Source organism: Oreochromis aureus, linkage group 7 (assembly GCF_013358895.1).
Source record: "Oreochromis aureus strain Israel breed Guangdong linkage group 7, ZZ_aureus, whole genome shotgun sequence".
Classification (NCBI taxonomy): domain Eukaryota; kingdom Metazoa; phylum Chordata; class Actinopteri; order Cichliformes; family Cichlidae; genus Oreochromis; species Oreochromis aureus.
This window is the reverse complement of record NC_052948.1, coordinates 65,679,271-65,696,309: the sequence shown is the minus strand read 5'-3', so window position 1 is coordinate 65,696,309 and position 17,039 is coordinate 65,679,271. Positions and strand designations below refer to the sequence as shown.

Here is a 17,039-nt window from a genome sequence, read left to right as displayed (position 1 = left end):
GCAGATGATCCGCTGTGCAGTGGAGCTATAAAGGGAGCAGCTGAAAGAAGAAGCAGATTTACAGTAGGCGGCTGATCTGGGCTCTCCTTTCAGCGCCTGACAGCAACAGACTCTGACCTCCCCCCCGTGGCTCCAGCTGAATAAAAGCCACGACTGCTGGATGTTTGAGGGGAAATCTGCCTATATTACAATTGGATTCTAAGACGGGCCTCCATGCTCGTCTGATCATGTGCTTGACAGTTGTTGCACCAACGTGGGCACGGCCTGTTGAACAAGAAGCCAGCAGGCATCATAGATTTCAACGACAGGCTGACTCGCTGACAGATCCGCCGCCTGCTCGCCACAGGCCGAACACACGGGGGAAGGTGTGTTTGCGGGGAGGAGGGTTCAAAGGTTATGCCTGGAAGAAGCAGCAGCAGTGATGGGAGACTGTCACGGCCCAGCGATCACTGACATGCCGACTGAGCTCATTCTGGCCTGCCGACGCTCATCTCAGGGTCCTAAATTAGATCCATCGCCAGTTCATGAAAGGCAGGCGTCTGACAGCATGCCTATCAAATCCCCGCAGATGTGTGTGCAGCAGTGAGCTACACTGCTCATAAATACGCTTACATGTAAAGTCAGGTCAGTCCCCAAATTGGCCCGGAGTCAGAGATACAGCTGATAGACAAGACTGAGGGTTTTTGCATTAAAATCAGCAGGAAACAGACACGTTCACACACAAACTAACTTCCTTCTTATTGACCTCAAAACAGCTTTAAGAGCATTTAATCATTGGTGGTTTATACAGTGTCATATTTTAGAGGGAAATATAAGCTTGGAAAGCCTTCGACTGCAAAAAAAAAAGACAAACAAAAACTACAGCTCCCAGAAGGCTCTTCGCACAGCGCGTGCGCTGTTGTACCATAACGACGTGATGAGTGGTTATGTTTTCAGTAGCAACCGTGAGTTAAACTGAATAAAGTCGTTGTAAAAGGTAAGAAATGCTTCAAATGTTACCAGAAAAATGACCGGAAACACATCAGAAGTAAGTACGGAGTCACGAGCGTTTGAGGCGACACGCAATCTGATAATTAGACGATTCCGCTAGGTCGTTAGCTACCGCTGCTAACTCAGAAGAAACACGATAAATTCAGAGCTTTTTCAGTAAAATACATCCATGTACCCATAATATATATTTGAATTTATTTACCTGATATTAATATGGCGTGTCCCATTGATCAAAGATAACGTTGCTTTGTTAAATCATTGCTCAGTACCAGACTACCTTTAAATTCTATACGTTTTAATGTTCACGGTCGAAAATAGCGTTAAATGTGGCTTCGTAATTATCATCGAAGACTCTGAAACATCGGAATAAGTCGGTTTTAAGTTCGGCATACATGTAACACACCAGGTTGTTTGAATTTTGGTGCTTTTGAAATGGTGAACAGGCCGTTTTACACCGCGCTATTAGAGGCGTTTTTAAAATGAAGTGCTGTTGATGAAGTTTTCATTATAAAGTATTTTTATTCATTGTGCCGAATGTGTTTTTAACCTCACTGAGAGATTCATCTTCATAGGTGAATTATAAAAGGCGTAAAGTTTTCTGTAACCGCCACCGATGGTTGAATCTTCTGTCCAGGCTGAAACATGTCCACCCTCCGGGATGAGACGGCAGCAGATGTGCCGGTCAAGGACGTCACGGTGGACCTCTCCAGGCTCACACCAGCTCCAGCAGGTGTGTCCACACTCGTCAGGCTGTTTCAGAGTCTTCCACTTACCAGCAGACAGTAGCATGACTAAAATGTTGTATTATAACCTACATGTAAGGTTAAACCCAGTGCTCTGTTTTTTGTGGTACAGTTTGTTCACCTGCTAATGTGTTGATTTCTGCTCACAGAGTCATCGCCCTATCAGCACGCCCGGCCGCGGCAGGACATCTCGCGTGTGTCCCGGGAGGAGCTGGAGGACCGCTTCCTGCGGCTGCAGGAGGAGACGCTGCAGCTCAAACAGGACATCCACAAACGGGATGATATGATCAAGAAGTGAGGCTTCCCCCATGTCCCCGGGGCGTTTTTATCAATGAACAAAAGCACGTATTTAAAGACAACACGTTTATTTCCTCAATAATATTTTTCTACACAAAAGCTCCACAATCCTTAATGTGCCTCACAATTAACCATTTAATTTGGCTGTCTCTCTGCTGCCCCCTGCAGGCTAAGCACGAAGCTGACGAGGCTGAAGAACAATCGTGGCCGCATGGAGCAGCTGGCAGCAGGGACGGCCCCGTCCTCCAGGGTCCGAGATGTGGAGATGGAGGAGATGATGGAGGAGCTCCACGAGAAGGTCCGGGCCCTGCAGGCTGAGAACGAAGGGCTGAAACAGCGCCTCCTGGTGGCAAAACATCAACTCGTCAACTCTCAGAGCCAGAGGCCGACGCCATACGACCGCATCCAGCCGCGAGTCAACACGGGGTTAAAGAAGTTCAGAGACGACGTGTCGTCTCCGTCTTTAGCACGACCTAAAAGTGAGTTCTGCAGCGTCTTCAGAGCTTCTCTGCCGTCACGCTCCACGAACTGCGTATTTTCTTCCTCTCTGTTTACCTTTCACCTTCTTACCTCTGTGAATTCATGTCCTGCAGGTACGAGGAGTTTAGAGGGAGGAGGGCGACCTCCGACTGGCCTGCTGCCTCGCTTTGGGCACAGTCTGCTTGAGGAGGCCAGAGCAGAGATCCGCAACCTGTGAGTAGGAATGGGAATTAGTGAGATGTTAGGGATTCAGATTCCTGCAACATCTCTAAGCAGCATATCACTCTGGGTTCTTGGCTAGCTTAGTGTTAGCATGCTGTCTGTGCAGGTGCATGTAAAGAGCTGAAGTTGTGTTAGCAGCATGATGCAGCTGCTTCTGGATGCACGAGCACAAGACTCGATAAGCAGGATCGATGAGCAAGCAGACTAACAATTCTAAACAGTTGGACTACTGGGAACCAGTTCTCTACAAGAACTAGTTCTTAATTCCCATCCTTACCTGTGAGTCATACTGAGCTTATTTAAGGATATGATTAAAGGTAGCATTTTACATCAGTTATTGAAACTGCTCACAGATATTTATCATGTCCTCTGATCGGCACTGAAACAGGAAGATGACAGTAACTAAAGCTCCACAGAGCTTTCTTCTAAGGATTTATAAATGACAGTTTTTGTAGTTTTGTAGTTCTTTACTGGATTCACGCTGTGAGTGAAGTGCAGACTCCCTGCTTTAAGGGGAGGGGTTTAAATAAGGTCGTGACACACACAGGCCCTCATTTTCAGAGGCTCTTCGATTGTGACGCGTCATGTTTGTGTCGCAGAGAGAACGTGATCGAGTCCCAGCGGAGCCGCATGGAGGAGCTGGAAGGTGCGTCGGAGCTGCTGAGGGAGGAGCTGAGGAGGAAGGAGGCTGAGTACGAAGAGAGACTCCTGCAGGTCCGGCAGGAGCAGACCTCCAAACTGAGGTACGAGCTGCTGGTTTTAAACACGAAGCATTCAGTAAAGCTGAGCGGCTCCTCGTTCTGATGTTTCCTGTTATTTCATCAAAAATATCATTTATATTTGAGTAAATGAAAATCCATCTAAATAAAACCAGTGAGAATATTTTGGTCTCAGGAGCACCAGAACCTGTTTCTCCATGATGTTTCTCACGGTTTCAGTCACGTCAGCTTTCACCGTATCGGGGCAGAAGATGAGCTCGTGCTTTGGCGAGGCGTCCGACATTCACAGGAATTGGTTTCTGTGGTCACCTCTTTACTCAAAGCTGTGCTCAAGGTCGAGGTTGTATATGAATCTTTGTTTTTTCCTGTCAGGACGCACGTCAACAGCAACGTGATGCTGATCAAACTGCAGAAGCAGCTGGCAGCGAGATCCAACACCGTGGCCGAGCTGGAGGGGCGATATCTGCAGCTGCAGGAGGTAAGACATGTCCCAGCCTCCTCCTCTTCCTCCTCCCTGATCCACCAAGATCAATATCCAGTAATCAGTATTGATCTTATCTGCCTGTGAGACAACAAATTATCACACTTTTCTCTGCAACGCTGCAACTTCAAGCGCAATCAAATCTTGCTGCAGCCAATCAGGAGAAAGATTTTTTAAGAGGGGAGGGGCTTGATTCAGTGCACAGCATTGTTTTAAACTGAGACTCATGCAGAGCAGTAGGGACAAAACACCAGAGCTGGATATGATGAGCTCTAAGATCATGTGACGTCCCTCCCGTTGATAATTCCACTTAAAAGGAAAATGGCACTGACACACATCTGCAGACATATCTGGCCTGACGAGATCAACCAGCCCAGGTGTCAGGTGTGTACACACAGCGAGCTAACAGCGGCGGTGTTTGTTTTGCAGAGTCAGCAAACGCTAAAGCTCAGTCATGAAGCGGCGATGGCGAAGGTGGACGAGCTGTCGGCGGATCTGAAAAACGAGCGGCTGAAGAGTTTGGAGCTGGAGAAGCAGCTGCAGAGTGCCAGCATCGCCAGGATGAGGATGGAGCAGGTGAGCTGGCAGATGCACCCGAGTCCACTGTAGGGGTGTTCTGCTGTGCAGGTGTGGGTGGCTCACCTGTCTGTGTGTGCGTTCAGCTGCAGGAGAGGATCGGCGAGCTGGAGCAGGAGAGAGACCTGCTGAAGGACAGCAACGAGAAGCTGCTGAACAGGTGAGCAGAAGGAGGCGAAGACACGCCGCGGCGCTTTGAGGGCCGTTTATCCCTGAACGTTTCAGTCTTACCTGGACCAGGTTGACCTCTGTCACCTCCTCCTTTCGTTGCAGCGCCTTTGACGTCTCTCAGGAGGAGAAATGGCAGCTTCAGGAGCAGCAGCTGAAGCTTCAGATCTCTCAGCTAGAGACAGCGCTCAAGGCCGACCTCGTCGACAAAAACGAGATCCTCGACAAAGTCAAGGCCGAGAGAGGTACGCGTACGCCCCCTACCTGCTCGTTAAGACCGCTTCGTGTCCCGTGAGAGCGCCGAGGGTAAATGTGGTGACTGATTTCCTCCCTCTGATTGTTTTTCAGACACAAACGAGAAGCTGAAAGAAGCAAATCAGAAACTGGAGGTGCAGTTCCTGCAGCAGAAGCAGCAGCTGGAGGAGCTGAATGAGCGGCTCAAGTTTTACAGTCGGGTGAGCAGACGAATCAAATCCTTTCACCTGCTGCAGGTTTGGTGTGTGTGACATCACCGTGCTCTTCACAGGGGAGCGACTATGACGTGGCCGAACTCACCGAGGCGCTGCTGCTCGTCAAAGTGAGTCCCCGTCACACGCCGCTGCCGTCCGGTCGTTACTGCGATCATACGCAGCCCAGATTCAGTCTCATGTCTCGCCTTTTGTCTGTAACATCGTCGTCTATCAGACACGTAAATCCCAGACGAGTGGAGATCTGGGCTTCCTGAGGGAGGCGGAGGAGGAAACGGGCAGCACCAGCATGGAAAACGCCGTTAAGGAGCTGCGAGCCGCTCACGCCGAAACCATCCAGGAGCTGGAAAAGACCCGGAGCCTCCTGAGCATGGAAAACCGGATCAGCCAAGGCTACAAGGTGGAGCAAACACACCCGCCCACTTTTATCCTTACTGTATGTAAAGCAGCAAGGGGAGGGGTCAGAGCAGAGCTGAGTTTGAACCTGGTCACATTTGTTGTGCTGTTTCCTTTCTTGTGGCCGCAGGCCGAGCTGGACGCCGCGCTACGCAAGATGGATGCCGACAAACTCGAATACGACCAGAAGCTAGAACGCCAGGCTCAGCTGCTGGACGCCAGGGCAACGAAGATCAGGAAACTGGAAGGTTCCCACCCATCCAAGCATCCATCCAGTTCTCCTGCTGACGTTCAGTTTAAAGAATGAATGAACCATTCTGATGAGGTTTCTCTGCTCCGCAGCTCAGCTCAGAGACATCGCCTACGGGACCAAAACCTACAGCGTCAAAGTGGACGCCACAGCCGAGGACGAGGCCGACGAGTCCGCCGAAACAGTTCACCTGGAGGGTGGAGAAAACCTGCTGGAGCTTCAGATAGTGGGCGTCACGCTGTCTGACTCTGCCCTGCAGATGCTGGGCGAAGCTGAGCCCGCCACCTTCTGTACGTACGCCTTTTACGTGTTCGAGCTGCACGCCACACCGGTGATGACGGGCCGCAGTCCGAAATACGACTTCACTTCTAAGTACGTGGTTAGCGTGGACGACCACTTCCTCGACTACCTCCACAGGGGCGCGGTGAGGGTGGAGCTGCACGAAGCGCTCGGTCTGGACTGGAGGACACTAGCGGCCGGCGAGCTTCGTCTGCAGCAGCTGCTGGAGCAGGACGGGAAGGTTCACGGCAGCGTGGCGCTTGTCGGTGAGTCATTGGTCTGTGGCAGGAGGGAGAGAAAGACTGACATAAGCACAGACTGACAGCCAAAGAGCTGCAGACGTGAGCGCTGCACGTATACAAGTCCATATTTCAGTTGTCACACACACAAACATACACAGGACGACACACCAGACAGAAGAGCAACACTGAACAGGTGCAGACTGACAGCGAGCAGTCAAAAACAGTTGTTGGGGCGTATCATTAAAGTACATTATTTTGTTATTAAGTGCATGTGCAGTGCTGTGTAGAGAGTCCAGCCCGATATCTGGTTCAGGGCCCGAATAGCCCGGGGGAAGTGTCGGCCTTAAGACACCTGACCTCAACAGTGAGAAGAGTCCATGGTCGGGGTGGGAGGGGCCTTTCAATCTGGCTTTGGTACTGCACCACTCGGTGTAGACAGACTGCAGGTCAGGGAGCTCTGAGCGAGTGATGCATCCAGCAGAGCGCACCACTCTTTGGAGAGTTCGTCTGTCCTGGTGCTGTTTCCATACTCCCGTCAGGATACTCCACCTCCAGAGGGAGGTGGAAGTCTGAGAGAGATGCTTCTTTAAAAAGATGTTTAGCGCCATCTTCTGTCATTATGGAACATGACGTCTTGAGTTTGGTTGGTTGTGGCTAACACACTTAACATAAACTAATGTGAGTCTGCGGGCTGGCAGCTGTACTTGACGGTGACGGTAGACTCGGCGTCTGTCGGTCATGTTCGATGAAATCAGATCATCAGATGAACGCTCGTGTGCAAACCTCTTTCAGGGTCGCGTGACGAGGCGCGCTCCTTTGGCTCCTTGGAGTTCTGGCTCAGGCTGAGGGTCCCCATGATGGAGACGCTGCGACTGTACCGAGAGAAGATGAAGGGGGTGAGCTTCATCATCACCCGTCATCCCTCAGCTACACGAGCAGGCGAATACACCCACTTTATTATCGATGTACACACACCTGAACAGGTGAAGGTTCTCACTTGTGTCGTTTCTCCTCAGCCTCCGCCAACGACCAGCGGCTGGAACGAGCTCTTCATCACCGTCCGCCGCTGCTCCGGCCTTCAGCCGCGAGGCTCCCGGCAGCCGAGCCCCTACGTCGTCTACAAGTTCTTTCACTTTCCCGACCACCCCACCGCCACCGTTCACGACCGCCAGGACCCCGACTTCAACGACCTCAGGTCATTCTCCGTCTCGATGGATGCGGACCTGGACTGGTACCTGAAGTCCGAGCTCCTTCAGTTCTACGTGTTCGACTACAAAGAGGAGCAGATGGACACGTATCTGGGGAAGGCCGGAGTCCCTCTGAGGACGCTGACCCACGACGAGAGCCTCACAGGTGAGTCAGGTGTTTATAGTACACTGTTCACCTGCAGGTGCAGCTTCAATGTCAGGCTACAGTGTGACCTGTTAAAATGGGCTTCTTTCTCACCACCGTCACCAAGAGGTGGGGATTATGTGATATTTTAATCATTGCCTGAACATGGACTTCATACACACTTTAAACTGGTTTTAAATAAACTGGACAGGAAATGTTTTTATTTTTAGCTCAGGCAGCTTGATGAAGGGACCAGGCTTCTGTTTGAGTCGCTAAAACATCAAAAAATATTTTAATGGTTTAAACTTCTTAGATCTAAAGTTAACCAAACGCCTCACACTGCTGCTGTCTGAGGAAATGTTTCAGGATCAGGATGATCAGGTGTGAGTGAGCACGTGTTACCTGCTCTCCTCCCTCAGGTGTGTTTTTGCTGGCTGATCCCTCTGGACTCCCCGCCGGGAACATCGAAGTGACTCTGAAGTGGAAGGTCTCCTACATCCACCCGGTGGACGCCATGGAGGACGAGCCCAGGTTTACTCCTGTGGAGGAAACGTCAGAGGCCAAACGACAGCCGGAGGGCGAGGATACCCGCCGTCATCCCGCTGAATCTCAGGTCAGATCGCCTGGGATTCAGATGGCCTGAAAATGTTTTATATTTTTTCTCCTTTTCTGCAAATTTAAACACAACAATCGAGCGATTCCCATAATTCCCAGAAGAACCTGTTCCACCTGAAGGCTGTGGCCTTCCTGTGCCTGCAGCAGATGTTCACCTGTGACTCGGTCCAGGTGTGCTCCTCTCTCACCTCTCTGGATGTTTCCCCCTTCAGGCCCCGCTGCCCAAACCAAGACCGAAGACTCAGGTGAAGGGAATGCCCCCCGCCAAAAAAGTCACGTTTGTAGAAGGGACAGCTGCCAACCAACAGGTGAGAGGCACTGCCTCTGTCAGGTGATCAAAGGGGGAGGAGTTTACGTGCAGCTCAGCAGGTGCATTCAGGGCTCAGGTGGAGATCGGATAAAACAACACGGAGTTTGATGTTTATCTGTTTTTCCTTCTTCAGCTGGACGCGTTGAGCTCAGCGGCCCGGGGGGCGGAGACTCTACCTGCAGGACCTGTACAGGTAACCTGCACACACACACAGAAACAATCCAGATAGAAATCATCACATCAACACTCGTTAAACACAGGTTTGACCTAATAAGTAATCAGTAATTAATTTATGGTTTACCTGCATTCCCCACCTGTCCTCACCTCTTTTCAGGTTTTGTCCAAAGGTGCTGCAGAGGAAGAGGACAATGAAGGAGAGTCTGAGGTCTCTGAGGGACAGCTGGTCGCAGTGATCGCTGCATCGTACTCTGATGACTCTGAAATCTCTGAGGAAATCATTGAAGGTCCGTATCGACCATGGGACTCGCCCACAGTCACCGTCGATTATTGTGTTTAAAACATACAAAACATTTTCTGCCTCTTGTTAAATGTGTGACGTGTCCCACACTGAAGCCCAGTCACACCAATAAAAACGGAGAATCATTAGACAATGTCCTAATTATGACATCATCACTGAAATCATGAATGAAAACTATAAATTAAAAAATAAAAGTTAAGTACTCAAAATTTCAGTTAAAACTTGTAAATGATAAAACTTATGACTAAGAAAGTCAAAATCAAACTGATCAAATATAAACTCAAGTCATGAGAAAATAATTCAAATTTAAAGGTAAAAAAGTTTAAAGTGCAATAAAAACTCACATCTTGTCTAAAAACAACAAAAGTTAAGAAAATGTGTGAGATGAAGCAGAAACACGACAACGATCAGAAAACTGATCCAATGATTTAAGATTACAGAGAAAAACGTCAAAAAACCAAAACGTGAGAAGAATTGTGACATAACTTTGTGGTATAAACGGTGAAAAGAGCAAAAGTGTCGATGCTTGTTGATCATCTGCTGGTTTCTTCTTCTTCCTGTCCAGATGTGGAGGACGTCCCAGCAGCTGCAGAGGACTCGGCTCAGTCTGACAGCGATGACTGCATCGTGCCCAGCCCGGCCACGGCGAGGAAGGTGAGGAGGAGGAGGAGCGTTTGTGTGAATAAAGAAACAAACTCGTCGTCTCCCATCAAATCTGAAAACATAAAGTACAGGAACAGGAAACAAACATTCAAACATTTATGAATAAAAATGTCCAACAAAGTTACTCTATGAAGTTAAATGATAAAAGTGTGGCGGACCTGTAGAGGGCTCCACTCACTCCCAGTGTTGAGGAAGTGTGTTGCTGTGTTTTGTGGCGCGATGTGTTCAGTTAATGTGAGAAGAGGAATAAAGCAGCCACAGTAGGAGATAAAAATGTCCCCACACTCACGTGTCAGTGGGAATATTCTTTCCACCGCCCGACGGTGCGGGTGGAGCTTTCCCCTCCTGGGTTACCTGACTGTTTGCCAGAATCTCTTTGAGGCAGTCTGAAAGTCTCTTTCCATGGCCTCTCTGATCTCCTCCCACGCTTGAGTTTTTGCTTCAGCCGCTGCCCGAGTCGCGTTCTGCTCGGCCTGCTGGTACCTGTCAGCTGCCCACAGGCTGACCTTCATCCTGGTGTCCTCCACCTCGGCCATGGAGGTGCTGAGCACAGCCCAGAGCCCAAGCTGTGCCATGAGCCCGACTATATCGAGCCGGTACCTCTCAACCTCATGACTCATGTCCCAGTCCGCTAGTTTGAGGAGTCGGGGATCAGCCCGCCGGGGTCTCTGCTCCTGGCTACTGCCCGCCACGCCAATTAGAATCAATGTCCTGTGTGTGTGTGTGACATAATTATAAAGCTGTTGTCTTGGTTCATAAAAAGTCTGCTGAGCTCAAACTGAAACTCAGTTATGAGTCAGAATACGATGAAACAGTTACAAAATAAGATTTTAAAAAATAAAAGATAAAAATGTCATTGATGATTTCTATAAATAAATAATAACTATGGTGTCTGTGCGGCAGTGAGCGTGACGTGTGTTAGCTCCTCCTCCATTCGTGCTGTCAGGAGAATGAACCGTCTTAGGCGAGCCGCTGAGGTCGCCTCGCCGCCGCTCACTTCCTGTTTTCACGTCCTTCAAAGTCATAATGGTCATAAGAATATCTGATTCATCGATGATTAACACTCGTAGATGATGTAACCATCCTGTGGTTAAATAACTTCGCCCCGCCCTCCTGTCCTCAGGTGTCGGAGCGAGTGCGGGTGGAGATTATGTGTCTAAGCCTGAGGGCGGAGTCTCGGGTGGCGCGGGACACCAGCGTGGTGCGGCTCTTCGTGGAGTACTCCTTCCTGGACCTGCCCACGGAGGAAACGCCACTCTCTCTGCCCAAACCGCCACCGGGCCACAGCATCAACTACAACTACAGCAAAGGTACGCACCTGCACAGGTGTGCATAGACACTGCACCAATCACGGCAGCAGCCTCTGCTGTCTGTTTGTGACCTCACTGTCTGTCCGCAGTCATCCCCGTGGACGCCGAGAAGAACGCGGCGAGGAGGCGCCTGCTGAGGGGAGTCCTGCAGGGACGAAACCCTCACATGGAGAGGTGAGGAGGGGGAGGAGTTCACTGAACACAGACTCAGAGCAGCTGCTTCTTCTTCTGACTCGTATGACAGCGTCTGTCATGCTCTGCTGTGATTGGCTGCTGCCAGGTGTTAGAGCCTAAGTGTTGGCGTTCAGGCTCTTTGGAATAGGTCCATGTCACAAACACCAGAGAAGGTCTCAGATCAACCACAGCTGCTGTAAAGCAGTTGCCTGAGCTTTAACAGCCAGAGCCCAGGTGCTGGCAGCCTATGCTAACGGGACCGTCCTTTCCCAACAGAATCCGGTTCACAGTGGTGAGCGAGCCTCCAGAAGAAGAGGAGCAGGAGAGGGAGTGTGAGGATGTGGGCGTGGCCTTCCTGAGGATCCCTGACATCCTGGAGAAACGGCGAGACGTGACGGAGGAGCGTTTGAATGGTCAGCACGCACCGAAACGATAACTGCTTACTGATCAATCGATACTCTGTAGCTAGTTTTAAAGAAGCTGTTTGTATGGTCTCAGCCGTGTTCCAGCTTTTAGTTCATGCTCAGCACCTGGAGCTCGTCATCAGTGATGTCAGTGAACGAGGGTCGGCGATTAGCTGATGAACCTTCTGACTTCTGAGCAAACAGACATCAGGTGCACCTGAATGCACCTGATGTCTCTGCAAAAGGCTGAAAGACAAAACTGAGACACACGAACATGCTGCAGGTTGGACGCACAGACACGAGGCTCATGCTGCACTTTGAGATTTTCAGCTTCTGCGTGCGCGCGTGTGTGTGTGTGTGTGTGTGTGTGTGTGTGTGTGTTACAGGCTTACACCATGAAACGTAACCTTTTAATAGAAAGAAAGCATGGGGAAAACGCCATGAGATCCCGGGGAGATTATTAGTCAACCAACAACATGACCACAGCAGCCTTTAAAGTTCACCCTGTTCTTACAAGCAGAAACACAGGAAACGAACCCCTTTTCTAATGTTCACCATTTTAGCTGCAGACACGGGATTTGCAGTAGATTACGACCTCCGAATAATAGTTTTTGCTCGAGTGGCTTTTTAAGTGGTCCAGACCATCCTGCAGCTTACAGCATTTGTCTTTCAGCAGTTGGTAATTCTCTGCCTCTCTGGGTTAAATCTAAACATCAGAATAGAAATGGTCTTAGCGGTGCCTCTTTTTCTTTCCCCTACTCATGTAAACGGACTTCCTCCATGTTTCAGGTAACATGTGTGCATTTGCTGGTACAATATTTCCGTTTTTCTTTGTATTCCTGTACGTTGTATGTTAAATTAGACATGATACGGTAGCATTGGTCACTCCCAGATCCAGAAAACATTTTGGGTAACAGTTTTTGGCGTTCTAGCCTCATGGTTTCTCTCACCAACAGAAACATGCTTGATTGTTGCAGACTTGCTGAGTCGAGGAAATCTCTGTGAAAGACGTTCTTAATTTTAATTAATTAATGAATTTTTTAGTGATGTGAGGGGAATAGTTTCTCTTTGAAAACGTGCTTGTGTGAGCCCACGGTAGGTAACTGTGGGTAAAACTGTGGGGCTGTGTGGGCAGGGCAAACCCACACTTATTCCATGCAGGCCCCACAGGGGTCATCCTTGGATTACTGCTGCACTGATGATCGATGAGTTCAGGTCCTTCAGAAGGAATCGGACAAGCGAAGTGCGACTGTGGGGCTCGGCGGCTCGACATCTCTTGGCCGCATTATGTGATTATGCTAATAATTCCTAAACTCTGGTGACTTCAGCTAGAAGAAAATTGAGGCCCTGTGAAGCCCACAAGTCCATCCGGATTGACCAGCTGGTGTATAATGACACAGTTAGTAAAGAGCTTCATAGGTTAGAGGCCATTGTCCCTCCTATGAAGGATTCAAGTGAACAGTGGTTCTTTGAGGCATTTGAGCAAAGTTTGTCTTCTACATGAGATGGGTGGGATTCTGGGATTTATGAATCTGAAACTTAGAAGTTAATAGTCGTGATTCTTTTTCTCTCAACACGTGGTCGAGAGTTTTAAGCAGGACTGCAGCAGCTCGTGGCCTTGGCTGCTGTCCTCGGTGGAAATGAGTTTGGAGCTGTACAGGTCCTTAGAAAAACAGCCTCCCCGCTGCAGTGGGTAGATAAGATAAGACTTTATCGATCCCCAAAGGGGAAAGCACATTTCATCCAGAGAAACAGAAAAAAGCAATAAATAAATAAAATGAATTAAAAGAATATCAGAAGGGACAAAACCAGAGAAGGGCTCAAAGTAACGCCTAAGAGCAGCGACCGGCCTCCAGACGCCAGCTGGAGGGCCGAGAGTCTGTCTGAAGCTATGCAGAGCTCAGAAACTGCTTTTTATCAAGTGCCCTTTGGCAAGACGCTCAGCCACTCTTTATACCACAGAGCTGCACAGCGTCCAGCAGCAGGACCGCTGCTGTGGCATTCGTTCACCCAATGCTGTACACAAGGAAGCAGAGCAGGAACAACACAATCTCCATTTCTTCCCACAGCTCACTCAACAGCTTTATACCAGCCTGATTAGATCGATCAAAGGGGATGATGATGTTCTTGGGTTCAGAGTGTGATTTGGGCAGCAGTAAGAGTTGATAGCTGTCACGGTTTGCGGGTGCAAGCCGTGTGGGAATTATTTAGGACCAGAAGCAGCAGCTCAGGTGCAGGTGAATATTTATTGACGGGAGTGCAAATCAACAGAAATGGCAGGTGACATGAACAGGAAAACCTAAACTGGGTAAAACTAACAAAACAAACCAGAAACGAAGATGCAGGGAGGTCCGGGGAAATCACACATGGAGAGACGCAGAGAGATCGAGGGGAAACAACACAGACGAACCAGCAACGAGGACGAGGTAACACACACTATAAATACACACGCCAGGAATCAGGGGAAGGGAAACAGGAGGGGAACACACCTGGAAGACATCACAACTGACGAGGCAGGGGAAAACGTAAACAGAACACACTGACATAAGACACAGACCTTCACAATAAAACAGGAACTACACATACAAGGACACACACGGGCCGAACAGAGTAAACACTAAACAGAGGAAGAACAGAACCAAAAATCACACTAAATAGAAAAACACAAAACGCTGGGTCAAACGGACCCAGGATCATGACAATAGCGTTCACAGTTTGGCTGCTCTGAGCTCCCTCTCTGCTCTTCGGTTCCAGTTACAGCGTGAATGAGCTGCAGGCGTCATGGCTGCCAGGTGTTTACCATTCAGTGGTTTGGGGAGAGCAGAGAAAGGAAGACGGGAGTAAACAGAGGAACTTTCACTCAAACTTCTGTTGATATAGACAAGAAGTCACAGCCACATAATGAGCTGCTGCCCAGTGCTAACACGCCTGATACTGTGTTTGTGAAACCACGTAAATCTGTAACTTCTCCATTCTGACCTTCAGAAAATCTCCAGCTGGCAAAAAAGCTGATGCTTCACACTGTTTCATTCATGGCACACAGCTCCACTGAAACCTTACAGTGGCGTGGGCCCAGGACCCACTGCCATTCACATCGAGATGATTGTCACTAGTTATAAAAAGGAGGAAAAGCCGTTCCACCTTCATTAGTATGATCGAGTGTGACTTTGCAAACTGACACTCTGTGAGCACAGAAAACTTTGACTGTTTCATGTTTGACCTTTTCATTGATGTTCAGGGTGAAAATAAAAATGTATACTTATTAGTTGACCCACTAAATCATATTCTTTGAACCCCACAAAGTGACATGAAAGTAGGGATGGGTATTGATAAGATTTTCACGATTCCGATTCCATTTTCGATTCTGTTTAACGATTCGATTCTTTATCGATTCTTTTTTTAAAAAGGAGAACACTAAGGTCGATTAGCTTAGAACTTTGTTTTATATCTTCTCTTTGAACAAGATAGAAATTTAGGAGTAACATGGCCTTACAAACCCAACAGTGAGATCTTAAGAGATCCACAGCCTACGGCTCTTCAATGGGGTGTCACAGGGTCCCCAGGGAAAAAATTGTAAATGTAAAATAATAAAATAAAAATTCTTCTGTAGCAATAACAAAGTATAACATAAATTATTCTGTAGCAATTACACAAGAATATCCAGTAATGTCCCTGCCTACAATTAAACACATTCACTTAGTCACTGCTCGGTGACGTTCGTCTATCCTGGCCTGAAAGGAGATGCTAACTGTAGACTGCAGCAAGAACTGCCAGCCAGACTCTGTCTGTCTCATCATGGTCACCTAAATGCACAGTAATGGCAGGTTTTGTAATAAGGCAGATCACGCTAACATAATATGCACTGTTAGCTGATTATTTACCTGCCGCATTAACGGGAGAGGACGTGCAAACGTTACCGCTGCTGCTGGGTTGAGATTCACGAGTCCGGAGCGGAATTAAAAACACGACATTCATTTAAGGTCATCGCGTGTTTTGTGAGCAAATGCTTTTGCATATTCGCAGTGTTTCCTCCTTTAAATGAAATATCTACTTTGCAAGTATTGCAAGTTGCCCTGTTGTCATCCGTTCTCGTAAAGTATAACCAAACTTTTGAGCGTTTGAGCCGCTTAGGCGCCCTGCCAGGTAAATGACGCTCCGCAACGCAGTGACGTCATTCGGGGCGACTGGAATCGATACGGGAGTCGTTTGCAAAAATGGCAAACAATTCCACAGAATTGAAACAGTGGGAACCGGTTCTCAACAAGAACCGGGTTTCGATACCCATCCCTACATGAAAGAATATGAAAAGTGAATATTACTTACCTGATGCAATGTAAAATGTCTTTGAAGAAACAGTTATGTATTATCCCAGTACTGCAGCGAGGGGTGAGCAGTAGGTACTCTGATAGACGGTAATAAGCAGTTACAAACAGCAAAATAAACAAATAACAAACTAAAAAAATAACTAACTGTCTGAGTCTGACAGACTTTTCTAGCTGAAACCCAAAATCATTCACTGAATAATCATAGTACACGTGTGTGTGTGTGTGTGTGTGTGTGTGTGTGTGTGTGTGTGTGTGTGTGTGTGTTGCAGTGCTGGACGTGGAGGACAGCAGCGAAGTGGTCGGCACCCTGACGGTGTCCATGGAGGGTCTGGAGGCTCTGCGCTCCATCATGGAGGAGGAGGAGGAGGCCGCTCAGGCTGTGTGAGGTGGAGGCATCTCAAATGTGACGTCTCTGTGTGTGTTTCAAAGCGGTGAATAAAGAGGACTGTGCTGAAGTCTGCTGTGAGCCTGTGAATATAATTTATCGTTTGTTCGGAGCATCTTCACGCTTTTCTGCAGTTTCACTGTTTGTGTGCGAGAAATAAAACGTGCCTTAAATTTTGTCCTTCCTGTACAAATGTTTATATTCTGTACTCTTACAAAGAGGTGATGTGTCTGCAGGTGTGGCTTACAAAGAAATAAATCATCATGTTTCTGTTTCTGACATTTATGGATTTCAAATATTATCATACAGAAGTATGTATGTGTTTTTCCTGTTCACAAGTTTGTCCTCATGTCTAACAGTGTGTGTTAGTGTGGGTACGGCGAGTGTGTTTCTACATGACGCTCCCACACTCGCTGACCCTGACCCGGGGAGGTGGGGGGGTGGGGGGCAGACAACAGCTGGTGTCAGCACGTCCCCTCCCAGAGCCGTCCATGTCTACATGTGCTTTAAAATGAACAAGTGGGCTCCGGGACCAGAGGTGAGGCTGAATGAACAAACCCCCTCTGGACACCGTCCAGTGTCCCCACCAAGGAGGTAAAAGTACACACTGTACTGAAGTAGAAGTACAGCTAACTGTTAAAAAAGTACTGATTCAACCTCTTTACTCAAGTAAAATTACAGACTCTGACATGTACTCAAAGTAAAAGTGGCTCCTTGAAGAACATTTCTGACT

The 17,039-nt window shown here is 48.4% G+C and overlaps 1 protein-coding gene across 2 annotated transcripts; it reads left to right on the top strand.

Moving 5' to 3' along the window:
- Positions 1–884: 884 nt before the first annotated feature.
- On the top strand, positions 885–16,585 carry rpgrip1l (RPGRIP1 like). Of its 2 annotated transcripts, none has more exons than XM_031751792.2 (26): positions 885–976; positions 1,625–1,720; positions 1,883–2,027; positions 2,199–2,509; positions 2,624–2,723; positions 3,332–3,475; positions 3,824–3,929; positions 4,362–4,508; positions 4,595–4,668; positions 4,782–4,921; positions 5,025–5,131; positions 5,203–5,253; positions 5,361–5,543; positions 5,670–5,787; positions 5,882–6,334; positions 7,103–7,206; positions 7,327–7,663; positions 8,062–8,255; positions 8,470–8,565; positions 8,701–8,760; positions 8,902–9,031; positions 9,611–9,699; positions 10,832–11,018; positions 11,108–11,192; positions 11,469–11,605; positions 16,191–16,585. In XM_031751792.2, the coding sequence occupies exons 2-26, from the start codon at positions 1,633–1,635 to the stop codon at positions 16,304–16,306; spliced, it is 3,702 nt and encodes a 1,233-aa protein (XP_031607652.1). In that variant the 5' UTR covers positions 885–976; positions 1,625–1,632; the 3' UTR covers positions 16,307–16,585. The 2 variants fall into 2 exon arrangements, with proteins under 2 accessions (XP_031607652.1, XP_031607653.1); XM_031751793.2 differs by having other exon boundaries at positions 889–1,027.
- Positions 16,586–17,039: the final 454 nt, after the last annotated feature.

What these genes read in the sequence shown, in the direction of transcription:
- rpgrip1l (XM_031751792.2), top strand. Translation starts at nt 1,633, where the DNA reads ATGTCCACCCTCCGGGATGAGACGGCAGCAGATGTGCCGGTCAAGGAC. An exon ending in GTCTTTAGCACGACCTAAAA is followed by an intron (nt 2,510 to 2,623) that starts GTGAGTTCTGCA and finishes CATGTCCTGCAG; the next exon opens with GTACGAGGAGTTTAGAGGGA. An exon ending in ACCGAGAGAAGATGAAGGGG is followed by an intron (nt 7,207 to 7,326) that starts GTGAGCTTCATC and finishes GTTTCTCCTCAG; the next exon opens with CCTCCGCCAACGACCAGCGG.